Source organism: Motacilla alba, chromosome 1A (genome assembly GCF_015832195.1).
Source record: "Motacilla alba alba isolate MOTALB_02 chromosome 1A, Motacilla_alba_V1.0_pri, whole genome shotgun sequence".
NCBI classification, from domain to species: domain Eukaryota; kingdom Metazoa; phylum Chordata; class Aves; order Passeriformes; family Motacillidae; genus Motacilla; species Motacilla alba.
Genome location: NC_052031.1, coordinates 23,850,539 through 23,869,555, shown reverse-complemented (window position 1 = coordinate 23,869,555; position 19,017 = coordinate 23,850,539). Strand labels below are relative to the sequence as shown.

The 19,017-nt window shown below is 34.8% G+C and overlaps 1 protein-coding gene and 1 non-coding gene across 3 annotated transcripts in view; one reads left to right on the top strand and one right to left on the bottom strand.

Annotated features, from left to right (window-relative positions):
* The window catches only part of CTTNBP2 (cortactin binding protein 2), a 77,779-nt gene that overhangs the window by 35,994 nt on the left and 22,768 nt on the right, over window positions 1-19,017 (bottom strand). Inside the window, exons 3-4 of one of the 2 annotated variants that reach the window (XM_038153784.1) lie at window positions 12,354-12,578; window positions 5,950-7,600 (exon numbers count right to left, since the gene is read on the bottom strand). In XM_038153784.1, coding sequence (XP_038009712.1) covers window positions 5,950-7,600; window positions 12,354-12,578 — 1,876 coding nt within the window. Of the gene's footprint in view, window positions 1-5,949; window positions 7,601-12,353; window positions 12,579-19,017 lie in introns of those variants that run through there. The other variant, XM_038153785.1, reaches the window with a different exon arrangement.
* On the top strand, window positions 8,332-8,392 carry LOC119708896. The gene has a single exon (XR_005259239.1). It is a non-coding gene; the product is annotated as a small nucleolar RNA U49 (small nucleolar RNA).

Genomic DNA, 19,017 nt, shown 5'->3' with positions numbered 1-19,017 from the left:
TATTGACTTCAGGTGCCTTTTAATAAATTTGAAAAAATGTAGAAATCATTTACACAAATAATACAGAAAAAATATATTTATTATTGAACTCTCCATTAAGGTAATGTTCCTTTTACTCTGTGATACTTAAACATTATAAAATGCTCCAGTGGGAATGAATACCAGGTTACACAAAATTTATGTATGAAAGCTTTCAAGTCACTCCATTAACAAAGAATATTCAATCCAAAACTCTGAAAGCTTAGGAGTTGTGGTTAAATGTTCTGTTGACTATTCATCAGCTTTACTAGGCGCTTTGTTATGAATATGAAATTTGCTGCACAAGGCATGGAATATTTTACACATCCTTCCTTGAGCAAAGACTGCAAGAGAAAATAGGAGAAAGGCTGTTTTTTTTTTTTTTAATATAGTTTCACTATTACCTTTAGAAAATACACATTGTATTTATCTCTTGAATAAATAACTTTGTCTTCTGCGGCCACAAATAGGCTACTGTATGAGGCTGAAATTTGATACAAAGCAAGTTAAGGCAGCTTTTAATGCTGTTTTGCAAAGTCTGAGACTGAAGAAGAGTTCCACGGCATTAGCTTCAGTTCTGTTCAAGCTGGTAAGTGCTATCCAACATCCTGAACTAGAAAAAGTATGTGGTAGTAGCAGTACCATGCTGGGATGGCCTGCTCCACATTTTGGAAAACAAAACAAAATACAGAAATTCCCAATAGAATTCTACAGAAACAATAGACTGGGTACCTTGCAAGATCTCAATACATTTTAATTAACATCAAGACTTACACAAGAATTCATCACCTGAGCAGTACCAATGAAGAATAAATCATTTGATTCCAGTTTAAAAAACCCCAAAACAACAAAAAATGCTTGGAGTATTTTCATATTTGTTTCTAAAGTAAGCTAAATTTGTCAATTTAAATTAAGTTTACTCGTGAAGTATCTAAACATATAAACATAGTTTTAGTATTTTCCCAATATTATTAGCTTATTATTATGCTTATTTTTTTATATTCACTGTAAGAAGCCATCACTGCAGCTATGAAATCAGCCTATAAATCCAAATTAAAACCAAAAATAAATTGTAAAATTAACTTCCTACATCTGCTTATAGCTTCAATTCTGAAGCTACCTTCTGACTATTAATACCCTTAATAATACTTATTTCTCCAATACTTTTAATCAGAGGGTTTTGAGGGTTTCTGAAGTTTATAAAAAAACCCAATAAGCAATATACAAAGTAAACTGTATCCTTTAAGTGGCAAAAAATATATTATCTTGAACTTCCACCATTTGAGAACAGTTAACTCTTAGAAAAATCCCTAAGGTGCAAAGAAAAATTTGTGGCATTCCTTTCCGTTGTGAAAGTGGTTTTACTTTTCCAGCCTTTTGTTATTCTTTGAAACTAACTGTGCTGCAGCTGTTGCCATACATAAATTAGTGTTTTTAAAATAATACTTCTGTAGTTTTTACTGTCTTCTTGTGGTAGGTAACTGATAGTGGATATTGTCAAGGTGGCACTACCATTACTGACGTTTTTATTCAAGTAACACTGGAATTTTGGTAATATGAATAGTATTTTGGGTTTCTCTTCCTGTTTAAAAACGGCAATTTTTGATTTGTTTTATTTGTAGTTTATTTGCTTCTTTGTTTGCTTGCTCTTGGGGCATCCTTAAGAGAAATGGCAAAATGAAAGCAATTTTTTAATGTCACATCTTAATTTTCATTTCAGCTCCTTGAAAAGAAAAATATGTTGTTGCAATTCAGTGATGAAATTCATTATACTAGGTTAGCATTAAATGAAAACCTTCTATTGATAAAGATTCTAAAAAAGGTAATAACATAAATATAACTTTACATTCTATTATAAATGTGAAGCAGTATAATAAAATTCAATTCATCCAATAAAAATGCACCAACATTAGAAGATAGCAATAAATAAGGGACACCATTACAGACTTAAAAAGTTAGGAAATGTGAAGCATCTGTGAAAGCTTGTAGGGCATGCAGTGATGAAGGGCAGAGGGACAGACAAAAACAGCTTCTGGCATCAGCTTCAGAATGTGAGATGGTTAATTTCAGAGCCTAGATCAGTCCTTCACCCCCCTGCCACACACACTTTTATCTTCAAAGCCAATTGTAAAGAGAAAATAAATCAATCATTATAGAAATGAGCAAAATAAAAAAATATATTTCATTCAAGAGTGACACAGAAAGCACAAAAGTAAGAAGAAAGTGAAAGCAGAAATCCCAGGGATATGGTAATCCAAACGCCTACATTTGTTTCCATTTTGAAGTCTTACAGCTATTGAACTGCAGAAATCCAAACAGAGCAGAAGCATTTTGGCACTGATTCAAAGGCTGCTGAAGTTAATGAAAACACTGCCACAGATTTTGAATCAGGCCATAAATGCTCATTGTAGTGTCTCTATGTGCAGTCTGCTTAACATTAATGATGAAGGCCCATGTCTTTTCCTAGCCGGGATGAAAAGAGCAACATGTGCTAAAACAGCCATCTCTAAAAGAAGATACAACCACATTACTTTAGCAGAATGCCTTAGTGACAGGGATCAGAGCTCCCATTTAAAGTTTGCTTTGAAGAGTTCCTTTTCCTAGAACCATTTAAATTTTGCTCTGAAGAGTTCCTTTTCCTAGAACCAAGACACTTCCTTACTGAAAATCAGGCTGTTGATATGTTCCTAAATCAATCTGAGCTCACTAGGAAACTCTATTAAAATTAATAAATATAATACGTCAGTGATTAGGTTATCATCAATTCTTCTGACTCCAGAGAAAGAAGAAAGAAGCATGAATTTAGTGACCAACAAAAAAGTAGAAAAATGAAGGATTCTGTCAATATCCTTTAATATGTTAAATTTTTTTGTCACTGTTGTTAAAAATATTAAGGAATTCTGATTGAAGGTCATTACTTACTAAACAATAAAATTAATAAGATTCAACTATGTTCTGCTTTAACTGAATGCAAAACTGAAATTCTACCATTTTCTGAAAAAAATAAATAAAGCATATTAAAATCAACCAGATCATTAATAAAACTAACTGATTCTGTGCTTAGAGGACATACAAATGCGGATATGGGAAGGAGGTTTCAGCAGTAACTGTAGTTTGTTAGATTTTTCTCACCTCAAAGAAAGTCATACTCAAAAAGAAGCTGAAAAGGCGAATAAGTGGCATGAATTCAGGTACTACTGCCCACATTCTCTTAACAAACCCAGTGTTAATAAATTTGGTTTATCTTTATATTTCCATATATATTTATAAAATCTATTTTTGCTTAGCATATAATTTTGAAGGAACTGTTTTCCATACTTGCATAATATCTAAATTTAGTTAGTTCTGCAGTTTGCTAGAACACTTGGCCAAAATAGATTAAATTCCCTTAAAAACATAAAGAAAATAAGATTGGAGAATAAGTGCAATAAAATATAAGCATTATTTTGGGTAGAACTCAAATAACCTCCTGAATATTTATGTGACTATTACAGATAAAGTTATTAAGGTCCTTTGAGCCATTATGTAGCCAGGAAAGGAGATACTAAAATAACATGTCTACATAAATAAAATAAAATAAAATATCATACAGCTAAGTAGAGTTTAAGCAATCTTTCTTAGAGAACTTTGGATCATGTTTCTCTCTGCAATTGCAAATATTCCTGAAAAACAGTGTCACTTACAAAGTACTAAGATGAAATGTTCAGAGCAAGGATTATAACGGAATTAAATCAACAAATATTTCCATGCCTCCTCAAAAAATGTGAAGGAAGTTAGAGAAAGAAAGCAATCTTAAAAAATAAAAAAAAAAAAATCTAACAATTTTTGACAAAAAGTCCTCTCTTTGAGAATCTTCTCTGAGAATGGTCACACATTTCATAAGAAACACAAATTAAGTATTTGAGGGCAAAGTCTGATTGAAAAGAATGACTGTTCTCCTTAGAAAAATACCTCAAAGCACCAACTAAACCAAAAGCAATACATAAAATTATGAAGAAAAGCACTGGTAATTTAATTTTTCAGGTATGAGATTTATTCTTCTAAAGAATAACCCGTAACTACCTTAGCTGATTACCAAATATCAGATAAATAATGTAATACTAACTGTTACACCCACCTAATTCATGCTGATAGGATTTGTGGAAGACAATCTGTTGCTTACAAAAACTATTCACTTGGAAGCTGACTTTTCCAGTAATTTGTTCTATGTTCATAAAATCTTAGATTTTTTTTTCTTTTTTTTAAGAATTTTAAAATTCCGTTGTGGAGCCTAACAGCACTTGAAGGCAAATTAAGTTTGGAAAATATCTGAAATACTGGAAGACTAATAATCTATCTGACATGGCAATCAGACTCATCTTGGAATATGAATTTAAGGTGAAAATTCAAGACATCCATATGAAAAACACTGAACTAACAGGCAGTCATCAAATCCCAATGTTGTTGACCCTGAGGAACAGTAGACGAACAGAAGGATAAGATTTCTGAGCTCACACTTTTATGGCACAGTTCAGGAAGGAGATAGAATTCTGACAGTATGGTGTGACAACTAAATGTTAAAAGGATGACTAGGTTACTCCTGATACTTGTAAAAAGTCTTCAATGAAGTGGAATGAGAATAAAATTGCCTAATAACAGGAAATTTGGAATATCCTCACACAATTTTGCTACATACTGTTTGTGGAGTGGCTTCCCCAGGACTGGTGCTTAAGTTCAACTCACTTATTAGCTAGTGGTGCAGCTACCAAGAGAAAATGGTTGGTTATGTGTTGGAAGCATGTGTAGGGCTTTTATGCCCTACAGATGATGATGCAGGGACCAGAGTTATGAGGGACTGCAGTACCAGAACTGAACTAGCTGTTAAAAGTTTGAACAATTCAAACATTCTTCAATGCTGATGAAGGTCCAAAGTGCTCCATAACTGAGTGTTCTTTTTTTTCACTGCAGTGCAAGTCAAGCTAAAGAGGAGCTTATACCTAATGTTCTAGTGCTACTGATCCCAGCAGGGAAATATGTTGATAAAAAGCTTTATAGGAGATCTACAGTTCACTGAAACGTACATCAATATTTTCTTTGTTCACTTTAATGCCACCAAGAAGATTCCTTGAAGCTGGTGGCACATTAGACACACCAGTAAGTCCCCACCAAAACACAAAATGAGTAGCAGATACACACATTAATTCCAGACTTAAGATTATCAACAGTTAGATTTTAACTTTCCAACAGCAAACTTGTGCCTGTATCTGTTGAAGTAAACCTGTGAGATGCCATACATCTCACAGTTCTAACAAAGTTAGTTCTAACAAAGTTAGAACTTCTAACAAAGTTCTAACAAAGCCTACAACCAAAAGGAGAACTATAGAAAAACAGAAATAAAAATGAAACATATTCTATAGGCATGTAGTGATATATAGGAAACTGCAGTGTTATAAGGCAATTACATGTCTTAATGTGCAACCATCTACTGCCATAGTAAAATACCATAGCCCCAGCTATCCCTAGCCTTTAAAAGGTTCACACAGAATTGAAATACATATTCCATGGAAGATCCCCTGAAGAGGTAATATTCAAAACATCATTTCACTCTCAGAAAGCATTCGGAAGTCGAAAATACTAGAATTAACAAAAAAAAATTAATTGAATTTGTTTAATACACTCTAATCTGGAGCTCATTTACTTTAAACATCAGCGCTCTTTAAAAAAAAAGCCTTCTATATGGGGACTTCCTTGAGGAAGCAAACTTATTTATAACATTACTAAACCAGCAAAAGAATTCCCATATCCCTGGAATGTGGAAAAATACAAATGAAAATTTTAGCTTTTAGAAAGTAAGAAAGATAAAGTTACAAGATAAATAAAGCAAACAAGACATATAAGAAAACCAAAACATTGTTTTTGAGGGAGACAGTTTGTAGATTTCAATCCCTTTACCTGATGCTGTTACCAGGAGGCTGTCTGAATCACATGGTCTACAGGATGAAGCACTAACAGGGTTTATGGAGGAGCTACAGGCAATGGTGGTGGGAATGACAAAGGAATTTTCTGAACATGCAGGTTGGTTCAGTCCAGGAAAGTGGGAAGGCCAGGCACCCACCTGAGATGAGGCTATGGCTGGTATGGCACAGCCTGCAGGTGCCACAGATAAATCTATAGCAGGTTTTGGTGGCAGCTGAGGTGAGGACTTAGAAATAATTTCCTCATTTATTACCCTGATTCCTTGTGGTGAACTTGAAAGAGGTGAGGTCATGGTTTTGTTGTCAGCTTTTGCACTTGTATTTGGGGATCGATTACTATCCATTAAAACTTTAAGCTGTGGGTGTGGTGGAGAAGGAGCTTGTGAAAGCCCTGGTTTTTTAGGAGGAATAGGTGGAGGGTTTCCTCTGTCAATTCTTGATACACTTGGAGTCTTTAAAGTAATTTTACCAACCGGGGCGTAAGTGCCAGCTTCCCCTGAATGTGACGTCCCTGGCCGCGATGGAGCGCTACTCTGAGGGCCTGTAAATCTTGAAAGAGCTTGGGTAACAGTATTCCGAGCTGCCTGTTTGGCAACAAGGTTGTCACGACTAGTAGGAGATACATCCCTTGAGGGAGGGCTTTGGGTTGTGTTTCCATTTTGGTCTTGATCATTTGTATTTGCCTGAAATCTAAATCTAGCTGCTTGGACTCGTGGATTTAGGCCTGGATGGCCAGTAGTGTTGGCAGATGGTGAATGCAAACTGTGTATAGATGAAGAGAGTGAGGAATTCTGAGCTGTGGCAGTTGGTGTGGTAGGGGTGCAAAGGGAATTACTATTTGAAAAAGGGGAAGTGCTACTTGATAAATCAGGGGATGAGCCTGTACTTGGTCCATTTTCTTCAATTCTGTTTTGATTCTGTGCAAGAACAGGAGTTGTGGGAGGGACAAGTTCACTAGATGAAGATTGCCTATCAATGACAGGCTTCACAAATGCTGCATTGGTACACACATTCATTTTTGTATTGCCAGACACTAGTGGGCTCACTGTAGAAGGCTTTATAGAGACAGTCAAAGGCAACCTCTTAGTGTTTTCTACGCTACTGTCCATCATTACAGTCTCTGTTTGACAAGCAACAGTTCTTGAACTTGGCTCTTCTGTTTCAACCGAAATAGAAACAAGACTCCTATCGCTATTCTTCTGAGAAAGATTAGCTTTACTTTCATTCTCCTTTTTTAATTGCTCAATCATTTTGATCATTTTATCTCTTTCTTCTCTGAGGTCACTGGTGTGTGTTTCCTCTTTGTGAAGTTTGGCACGCAACTGCTCTCTCTCTGTGTCGAACTCAGACAGCTGCTTTTCCATTTGAGCTTCCATTTGTGTACTCCTTTGTTTCTCAGCTGCAAGAAACTCCTCCAATTCAGAAGCCTTTTTCTTTTCCTCTTCAAATTTTGACATCACTTCTTCCAGTTTCTGGGCTTCTTCTACAATTCTGCCAGACAACTGCTTACACTCTTTCACTAGCATCAATACTACATGCTTATTCTTTCCACGTTCTTCTTCAAGGCGAGCAGATAGCTTTTTGTGCTCCAGCTCAAGATTTTGTAACTGACATTTTTCCATTTCCAACTGCAAGAAGACAGAAAATAATTCTCATTAACAATATTCATTTCATAATAACCTAGTATTAACCTGACGCTGATATTTTAATCTTTGAGAGTATGATTAAAATGAACCCAGGAAGGTGATTTGTGATATCTAACACAAGTGCATATAATATACAAGCAAAAGAAAGAGAGAGCCATCTCAGTAGAGCAATTTAGAAACTAAGTAAACTCCTTTAATTTCCTCCATTGACAAGAGAGAGACTCTCCAAAGTAGTCAAATGCTTGAGATTCCTGAGTGATGGAGCTACCTGTTCTCCAAAAATTTGACATAAGACATAACATAAAGTCAGCTCAGTAAAGAAATCAAACACAAGTAAGAGATGAGTTTTGCAAAAAAATCTTTGAGGACAGAAATGATGGTGTTAAATTTGATCTCTTCCTCCAACTGAAAGGAGATTAAGTCCATCATGAACATAACCGGTATCCTGTATCTTGTTTTAACATTTATAAATAAGACAATTTTTGGCACAGGCAGAAATATTTTCCTGTACTTACTAACAGTAAAAAGTCTCATTGACATCAGTGATGTATAAGCTACTATTACCAAAATGCAGATAACAGATAAGAATAATTTTTCCCCTTATTCATATAGCCAGTGCCTCTAATTCATTTTGCCTACTGTTTATAGTTTTATTCACAGACCCTCTTCTAGAAAAGCACTGCAAAAATATGCTGATACACCATTTTATAAAACACCTATGAGGAAGAAATCATTATAGGAAATGATACCTACATTTTAAACATCATCTTGGTTTCAAATACTTCAAAACCTGTTAAGCAGCATAGGGGCTGCACTGGGGTTTTAGAGCCTAATCCCAGGCTGACACTCTGCACAATGCTTTTCACAAAATGACACCAACCCTTTCTTAAAAATGGTATCACAGACTTAGAGAATGGTTTAGATTGGAAGGGGACCTTCAAGTTCCGACGCCTCTGCCACAGGCAGGCACACCTTCCACTAGACCAGGCTGCTCAGAGGCCCAAAAAACAGTGCTAAACATATGAAAAATATGGTATGTTATTATCAGCCCTTGCTAAACAAACTGTATCAGCTGTAATATCTTCAGTTCCATTAATGGAAATACAGCTAAAAATTAATTTAATGAAATATTATAATGACACTGTATTTAGGAATGGTCCAAGCATAGTTTACAAGTGAAAAAATCCCTTATTTTTTCCTCAATGATTTCACTGTGTTTTCAAAGGATACAGCATTTGCATGGTTCACTCAAATTTCAAAACAAGGGGAGCATCCAAACATTTATTTTCTTTGTTAAAATAATTACAAAGATCATGAGAAATGTATACAATTTCTAGAGCTTGGAGATGTACAAATATTATAGTGAAAATATTTTTTGTCAAACTTTCTATACTTTATTATTCTGCTATTTTGTTTTCAGATGAGCTTCTCATTCTATAAATTAAGTGTTGTGAAATGATATTACTTCCAAATAATTACAAACCGATTTTAATATTTACTCTGGCATGAAATCAGCTTACCATACTATTATAATACCTTATTTGTAAGCATTGCATCTAAAGGATGGCTCCCTAATAAAAATGTAAATCCTCTATTTGATTTCAACATACAAAAGCAGCATTATTTTCTCATTTTACATTGTCTCCTACATCTCTCCCTCCCTCTTCTTCTTTTGGCTGCAACATCTCAAATAGGGAAAAGCCTCTGAATATTTACATGGTATTTTTCTCTTTAGATGACAGATTTGGAACTAGCTGCAAATATTTACGAGTTTACAAACTAACTAGAACCTGATTTTTGCAAAATGTACTATATGCTTACAGTGTATCATATCAGTAATATAAACATCTGGAAATGAGCCAAAGAAGGATTTGAAAAGGAGTAAGAAGGGATACTGAGAAAAAATATAGTGTCCTACAAACAACTGACCAGCAAAGGCCCTTCGGAGGTGAGAGACAGCAGACCTTGTAAGAAAATGTTGAGGAAGCTTGGCTTGCATAGTTTAGTGAAAAACAGACAGAGAGATAATCTAACAGCAACATCCTTTTGAAGGGCCATTACAGTGATGACAAGAGTAAAATTCATCTTGGTAATGGCAGGTGGAGCTCCATAATAAAAGGTTACAGAATAGAAAACTTGCCCTTTGAGAGGCTCAGTGTCAGAAAAAAGTTCTTCACAAGGACACCAGTGCAGAAAATATGCAGTATTGCCATTCCTGGGGGTTTTCATGACTAAGCAAGACAAATTCACAGATGACCAGATGTACTGATGATGATGATAATCTGCTTTAAGCACAAGGTTAGAATAAATTACACCAACAGGCCTTTTTCAACCCACGCTTGCCTTTCTTTGAGCATGCATCCCAATACTAACTCCTCTGCAAACTCTCAACAAATCAAGAACTGTCATTTTGATGATCTGTTTTGCGTTCTCAGGAAAACTCAAAATTAATTTTCACAGCAGCTCCAAGAAAAGCATTCCAAGAGATGGAAGAGGATGGAGACTTAACACAAAGCAGATGACATCTGAGAGTGAGATGTTTGTATACGGTAAGCCTTACACTCCTTTGTGCACCTCCTTGATTTTTCTACATGCTGGTATATTTTTATGCCTTGCTTTTTGTGATCAAATGAAAATTTTATTCATAGAATGCTTTCAAGGTGACTATATTCACAGATATCAAGTCCCCCCCCGGAATAATAGTTCACTCTGAGTCTGTTTAAAGTTCAGTAATACCCAGAGAAAATAAACACAGCTGTACACAGACTTCATTATTTAGAGTGGGACAGTGAACCAATTCCAAACACGAAGATAGAGGCAGCACACATGTAGAGAAGGAGGAACCACTCTTGGAGGGAGGGGCAGCAGCTGGCTTGTATTTAGGTTACATTTGCCTAGGCTGTTTTTTCTTCTTACAATGTGTCACCCTACCTTGTTGAACATTTTTCAAAGTCTCTCAATACAGCTTCATTACCCTCTTCAACAGAAGGATTTGAGATGAACAACAGAAAGAAAAATGTGGGATGGAGGGAAGGTAAAACACTGAATGAAAGGTTTGTGAATGCATGGAGATGTTTAAGAGATACATCATCTGCTGCCCCAAACCCAAGGAGTTTAAGAGTGTCTTGTACAAATAGCATTTCTTATGGAAGTTGTAAGAGGAAGGTGTCATTCAGTAGACAGTCATGCACACAGCTGCTCAACACCATGTAGTTTGTTTTCAAATCCTTAAAATTAGGATTTAAAGAAAAAAAAGCTGATGTATTCCTCTAGGAAGCAAAAGACAAAAGCATATTTTCCTGTACAAACAGACTTACAGATATAGGCTTTGGTTAAAAAAGAAGACAAAAAAGGGACAAAATTTGAATTTACATATTAATGTACTGATATATTCTTAATATGTGAGCCCATCTTAGGTGCATGTATCTGTCCATATAATAAAAGCCAGAGATAAATGAAGAATTTAGGTACAAGAAGAGACTTGTGGCCATGCACTGAAACAAGAAACTAATTCCACTGTCCTGGCTGATGTGTCAGGGTTTCTCCCAATATCCTTTTTCAGCAAGAACAAGTAAGCTTGCTTGCCCTTTCCTATTTTTATGTTTACTGAAAAAGCTTAAGAGAAAGAAAATTAATACTTCAGAGTTCTCAGAAACAAGTGTGAGGTACATATAATCGTTCACTCCACATTAAACTGTTTGAAGACTTATATATCATAGTGATATCCTTTTTTTTTTTTTAATCTGTTTTCCTGAAGTCTTAACAGAGCAATGCTGTTTAAACAAAACTAAACAACAGAGCTAAAATAACAACAAAATGTTTGCTGGTTTAGTTTAAACCTGTAGTTGCAGCAGCTTCCAGCACTTTTGCGTGCATGTTTTTTCCCAAAGAGCAATCATTACCAAAATCAATTTCATGCCAGTTCTCTTAGCCTGTTTGTTGTTTGGGGGTTTTTAAGTCAGTGTAAAACTGTCACATAAAACCTGCATCACAGCTGTATTCATCTAACACGCAGTGAAGATGATTGAACACAAGAGAGCATTTTTTTCTATTTATTTGAAAACACTTTGTCTAGATTAGTACTTTATATGACTGTTTCATCTCTTTCCTCTCAGAAACCCCTCCCCAACATATTCATATTTAGCTATGTTTAAGAAATGTATGGCTTACATACTGGTGAAATACATGCCACCAACCAATCATTCACTTTCAAAATGACATGGTTTTATCTTCAATCTGGCACTTTTTTCTGCAATGTAATTGTTCCAAAATTATTTTCTTTTTTCAGTAAATATTCTAAATATGCAAAATAAGTATTTTTAGAGGCATAAAACATTTTTACTGATTTATGAAATAGAGCCACCTGATATAAAAATAAAATAAATTATTTACTCTATTCAGGTTAGAATGAAAATAGGTTCTTAAGGCTTCAACAGTACTGGTTTAAAAATATCTTGTGATGATGCTCAGTTCACACTGAGCTATCTACTTATATATCCACTGTATCAACTTGTACCAGTTATATTTAATTTTTTTCCATAAACAGAGCTAAATTCACAGAACAAATGAAGTCTGCATACAAAATATCACCAGAAAACCAGTGCCTCACCCTATATGAAAATTAAGTAGCAACATTTTAACATGGTAATGTTAATCAAGACAAATATGCAAATCAAAATGTGACACGAAAGAACAAATCAGGAGTGGGAAAAGGAAAAAGTCAATAGCAGGATACCTTCTTTTGTCTGTTTTCAGCAGCAGCCAACTGAGCTGACATTCTTTCTTGCATTTTCCTGCAGTGAGCCATAACAGCTTCTAAAATGGACAGAGGGTTCATGCATATTGGCTTCTTTTCTTTATCAGCAGCACCTGCCTCAAAGTCTCTCTGAAGAGCCAGAAATGGGTCGCCCAGATTAAATCTTCCATATCGCTCCTGGATAAAAACCTCTTTGCGCCGGGCCTAAGAGAAAAAAAAAACCAAAAAACAAACTAAAACCAGAGAAATAAAATGCATTCTTTGAAGTACATCCACACATAGAAGAAACTTACACTACAGCAAAAGTAATATATGTCATTTAAGGTTTTAAAGTATTTTGTTTAGGTATTCATTTACAACCTCTCGAAGAAAAATATGCCTCAAAAAATCAGAAAAACACCCACAGTGCAGAGAAACACTGTCATGAAAGAGAAATCATCCAAAAATAGGAAAAAAGCATTTCTCTGCAACTTGGTTCAAATATACAAAAGAGGAGAAAGAGACCAAATACTTACCCAATGGGTTAGCACATCATTTGGAAAGCTTGAAGTTAAAATTTTAACGTATGAAAAATTCATGAATGATAACACACATTTCAGGGCGTGAGAAAACAAAGAGGAACATAAGAACTATGTCAGAAAAAACCCTCAAAGAATAACTAAAAATTACACACCTTGGTGAATGCCCAACTTTTTTCTAGATATTGTCAACAAAATTGAAACATTCTCATAAATGGGAATTTGTCTGGAAAAGAAACTAATGTGTCTACATATTCTGATGCTTGAAGTACTTCTAGTTTGTTTTTCATTGCGATAGTATAAATAGAAAATCTTTATTAAAAAGACCAGGTCTTTGGAACATACAGAAAAAGTTGACAGAGTTCACTCAGACCTAAAGTCTAGTTTGGCTTATAAAGTCAGGTAGTGACTGGTTGAAGAGACAAAAATAATAGACGGAACTTAGTTATTTTTTATAAAGTGCCTTGCAAGTAACCCCCAATTAGTCTAATCATTCTAGAATTTTAATCCCTTAATTTAAAACCTATCAAATAAAAAAAGCTAGTCCAAAGGTAATATTACAGGACTAGGAGGAAGGAGTGTGTTTGTAATTTGTGGTTCTATAAGATGAAGTTACAGGACAGTAAGTAGCTTAGGAATTCAAACTTCATGGAAAGGAAACCATCAAAACCAAACGCCTTACCATAAATGGATTACATTGCTAATGAGCCAAGCAAGATGATAAATCCAAGCAGGTTAAGAATTTAAACAGAGAGGGATGTACAGTCCATACATCAATTTTCAACAACCTAAAAGCCACTTAGTTTATATAAAGTGAGATGTCAAAGTAAAGGAAAAAACATATGTAGCAGGTCTGCTGTAAGTCCAAAAAGAAGACCACCAAGAGCCCTCATTGTTAAATCCAAAGAAAAAGTCAAGATGATTAACTGACCTTAGAGGCAAAGGCATAACCTATGCCTTCAGGGAAAGAGATTGCCAGCCAGTGAAATAATGTATATTTTCCATTCTTTTTCTATGACCCATGACCAGCTGTCCTCTTGGCACATACTAAATGTATGTAATATGAATATATTCTTTGAAATGTTTTCTAACACGCACGGCAATTAATAGAGCAGGGCAAAAAGACTCAGTGTGCACCTGCCAAAATAGCAAGATGACTGGGGTTCAGATCCATTAACCAAGAAAAGGAGGAAACTCTACAGTAGGGATGAGCTCCATCTGAATGAAAATCAAAACCAGAATTAAAGTGGCTGTGGGAAAATGTGAAAGGTAAACAGTGTGGAAAAACCAATAGGTCTCAAACAGCACATGGTTTGGGCTGACACACTGGCTGAAGCTGTACCTGCATAACCTCAAGCACAGGGGAAAACAGACTGGCAACTCTCAAACCACAGACAGCAAAGTCATCTAAAGATGCTTCCAACTCAAAGGGGAATGAAATGTATATTAAAACAAATGCTTCTGTGTCTTTATACGAGGACTATAAATAAAATAAAATGCAATAATTGGATTATTTCATGGGATGAAAATACGTGATTTAAAAAGAAGGTACTAGAATAAAAGACAAAGCAGAAACTTGGTAGAAGGGAGATGATGAGTATTTTCCCAAAACTTAGGCACAAAGTGACAGAAAGACAAACTAGGCTTGAGGATTTTTACAGGATTTCTCTAGCCTCTAAATAACACTTCTGTCCCTTTGCAAACCAGTAAAGTATGTCAGATGGGAGAAACAGAAATGTTACAATCAGATTTTTTTTCTCTTATATTGTCTTTCTTTACTCAATTTCAAGTCATAAGAGTTAGTAGCAATATCACAATATCCTGTTTTTCAGGAAAGTCATTATCTGTGGAATATACCGTCTAAAATAACACTCCTTTAAAAAAGTGCCTGTCTAATTTGGTGGTTGTGTTAAAGCAGCATTAGCAGTGTCTCATCAATTCAAGTCTCTCTTCAATTGCACAGCAATATATAGAGAAAATAACATTCAAACTATTTATTTGTGAATAATTGAATCAATTTTCAAACACAACAATTTCAAAAATAGAATATGCACCCGCTAAAGGAGTTCATCAGGACTACTGTATCGTGAAAGGTGCTATATGAATTTATAAACCACCAGGTTCAGTTTTCTGAACATGTTCATTTGCTCAGCAATGAACCTTTTAATGGAAGGACTAAGATTGGAAGTATTCAGAGGTATGACAAGATGTCCATGGGAAATGATATCTTTTTCAGCCTATGTCAGTGGTACGCAGAATCATGACTTAAGATTTGAGGTAAACCCTCCAACAGGTAACTGCTAATGAAAAGTCACATTAGGCACACACAAATCAAACCAAAATATATAAAACCAAAGACAAAAACCCTTTAAACAGTTAATGCATGAAATTCACTACAGCAATAGAGCAAAAGATTAAACTTACTTACAACAGCTTTTTAATTCAGTCAGTAAGAACATCACATTTATATAGAACTTTTAAATCTTTACACAAGATCTGAGACATTAAACAAGGAGACTAAAATAAAGCTGCTACTTAAAAAAGCAAACTTCAAAGTTTTTTTATGGATGATCTGTAACATTATGTTAGATCAAGGATGGACTACCAGAAAAATGGATCTGAAAAACATCTTCAATGTTTTCATTTTGATCATTTCAAAAACAATCAAAAGGTACAACACAGCGTCTCTTCAAGGAAGAGCTCAGTAGAAGTAGGACTTTTCAGTGTGAAACAGGGACAATCAGGGAGAAAGGTGCTTGAGGTCTGCAGGCTGACAGGACAAGTGTCGCTTGTCCCATGATCTAATGAGGGAAATTTGAGCTGGCCACAAATTATTTTCACTGAGAGCTAAACACCAGAACATGCTGCCCATGGAAAACAGGTAACTTCTATCATTGGAAGATTTCCCAAGATAGATTAGGTAAAGCCAACTGCAACTCAATCCATGTTTAACCTTACTCCTCCTTTTAGATTGGACTGAACAATCTCTCCAGGTGCCTTTACACCTACATTACAGCATAATTAGTGATTTCTTCTAGGACTGTAATGTATTTATTTTTATTTATTTATTTTAGCTTATAGATGTTGGTATCTTGTCAAGTAACAAATAAAAATGAGCTCTCAGAGGAAGGAAAAAAAATCAAATATTGGTAGAACAAGTCTTACGTCTTGCTTTGGATCAAGACAATACTTTTTATGACCTGGGAAACAGAACTTTAAGTCTGGGATATTTTCAAAAATAAAAAATCAGTACTAAAAATCCCTAGGGATTATGCAGCTATACAATACAAGGGGAAGGTTTATTCTCAAGTTTTCTCTCCTAAGTCTGTAGCCAGCAAGACTGGCCTGTTAAGATAAACTGCTTCTTTTATGACTCTTTCAGGGAGCCTGTCTCCTACTACATGCAGCAAGACACCTCATTCATCCTGCACCAATCTTTTTCAAGTTACCTCAAGTTATCTGCAAGCTACCTCATGGAAATTTTCACTTCTTAACCTGACCTTTTTGCAGTCACTGAACCCATTTATCGACTGGCAAATGAAGATAAACAGTGGAGTGCAAAGGGAGAGAACAAAATGAAAATGGCCTGTGGGTAAAGCTGCAAATCAAGTATAAGAACTGGTCTGTAACTATTTGTTTCTTGCATTCCACTTCAAAAAAAACCCAAAAATTTATTTTCAGTAACCAAACAAAGAATTATGAAATCTAATTAGACTTTTTCCACCTGTTATTGAAACAAGAATGTAAGGGGTCAAGGAGGTCTTCAAATAGTATACCTATTACTGTGGACTTACAGCTAAAATCATAAAGCTAGGAAAAAGAGATACAATTAATTAATGGATATAAGAAATAACCCAAATAATGAAAACAAAAAATTAATCACATAAGCTACGTAATTAGTTTTATAGCCTTAATAATTTATGTTGATATTAGCATACATTCATTGAAATAAGCTTTCATAATTAGCAACATAATTCACATAAGCAACAGAGCTTTTAAGGTTAATACAGTATTTTTCCCCTATGTATCTCAGAGTTTCCTCTTAATTTATCTGCCAAGTTAAGAGAGCTCAGCAGGTCCAAATCTTCCAGGCAGTAACTGATGATAAACATCAAAAATAGGACTGCATGTCCTACACTGCTGGGGAACAACGGAACTGAATTAAAGCTGCCCCAGAACCCTTAAACAAAATTTCCTTCCTTTCAAGAGCATTTGTTGTTCTGATTAATTTCCTTTTCTACATTTACAATAATTGTTTCAACAGATGTTGACAGGTTCATATTAATATTTTCTCTTGACATATGAATTAGGGAGTGGTAAAAAGTTTTCTAAAACTAACCAGTACAGAAGAGGAGGCAGTAAAAGCTCATTTTATGTATCATGTTAAAGATGAGGGTGAGCCCTTCATTCCAAATAAAACTAAAAAGGTAACTGTTTTTTTAAAAGAGGAAGATGTCTGAAAGAGAACACGTTTATAAATCTTCTTCAGTGAAATTATATAGATTCTTTAAGTGATTTATTGTAGCTATTCAATTAAGCAAAAGAGAAATATCAATGAGTATACACTCACAATAAAAGCAGTACTTTCAAATACACCAGTAAAATATCAGACAGGGGGATATCATGCCTTTCTATGATGAATTAAGAATGGGTCTTTAAAGAATGCCAGCAGTTTTCATACACAGTTGAGCTTGGAGGCTTTGTTAGTTTTTTTTAGTTGCCTTTTTTTAATGCAGATGTAAATGGATGTTTTCAAAGTATTGTAAGATGCTACTTCCATATAAAGTTGTATAGGAAAAATTAAAAATGGAAATGTAAACATCAGTGACTGATGAAATAGTATCTTGCAGCATGATTTCTGTCAATGAACATGTGATGCTCAATTTCTCTTTACAATTTTAACTGCAGTCTAAATTCCTTTCTTCAGCACATGATGGTGCATACCCATGCAAAATCTACAAGGGAGTTAAATTTTAATGAACTCCATACTATATGAAAAATACTTCACCGATACATTCAAAGTGTTTGTTTCCATGTTAAATATCAAGTATGATAAGACAAAAAACTTGTCACTCCATTTTAAGGATGGGAAAATGGGAACTGCCTGGACAAAACAGACGATCGTAACAGGCCACTAGTTTAAAAAGAATGAAAACAGTAGGATTGAGGAACTGGAGGATACGATCAGCAAGTTAAACAAAACCAACATACAAGATGATTATGCTCTGACAGACCTACATATTTGTTCTGTACTATAAAGACATGCTCTTTATGGATGACTGAGCAGGACCACGAAAGAAGTCATTTGGTAGAGGTACTAATAAAAAAAGAAAACATACTCAGTAATTTTTAATGTGAGACACATAACATTCAAACCTATCTTGGAGAACTGTCTTGTAACAGTCATAAGGTATGACAATACATAAATGAAATTTACTACGTTACAGCAAACTGCATCAGATGTAAAGTTCTCCTATAAGAGTTATCCAAAGCATGAAACTAATATCCAAAAGCTGCATTATTCTCTCATTTAAAGCACACAAAACTTTAAAAAAAATTAATTTGCAAAATATCCTTGTCTCTCAGAACCACATAGCTTTAAATCCAAACTTTTAAAAATCATTTTTCAAGGTAAAAAGACAGCTCTGAATAAAAGACTGTGTGTTGCTTTACAAGACTACTCACAGTATCCTTAGTAGATTTTCTGTTTCACGCAAGTATCCAAATATCATAGTGCTTTGCAAAAAGCTGTATAACTCTCTTTTCTCAGCTTTAAAAAGTATACTTGATAAAAGCACAAAGTGCCAAACAATTAATTCAGATCTCTGTGTACAGAAGGACAAACATTTAAGTAACATTTAAACAATCCTGACAAGTACTGAAGTACAATTACACAACCAAGGTAATGATCAAGCCTAAATCTTCTTAGGGCTCTAACTCCATAAAAGGAGAGTATCATCCAATGGCACCAGATTATTATCACCACAATATTGATAAGTAGCACAACCGCCTTCTTTTTCTCCCTGTTACTTGACAAAAAGCCCCAAGAAAGGAAGAGTAGAGACAGATAGGACAGACAGACATATGCTTCCAATTCTTCATTATTAATTTTCTCCCTTAGAGTA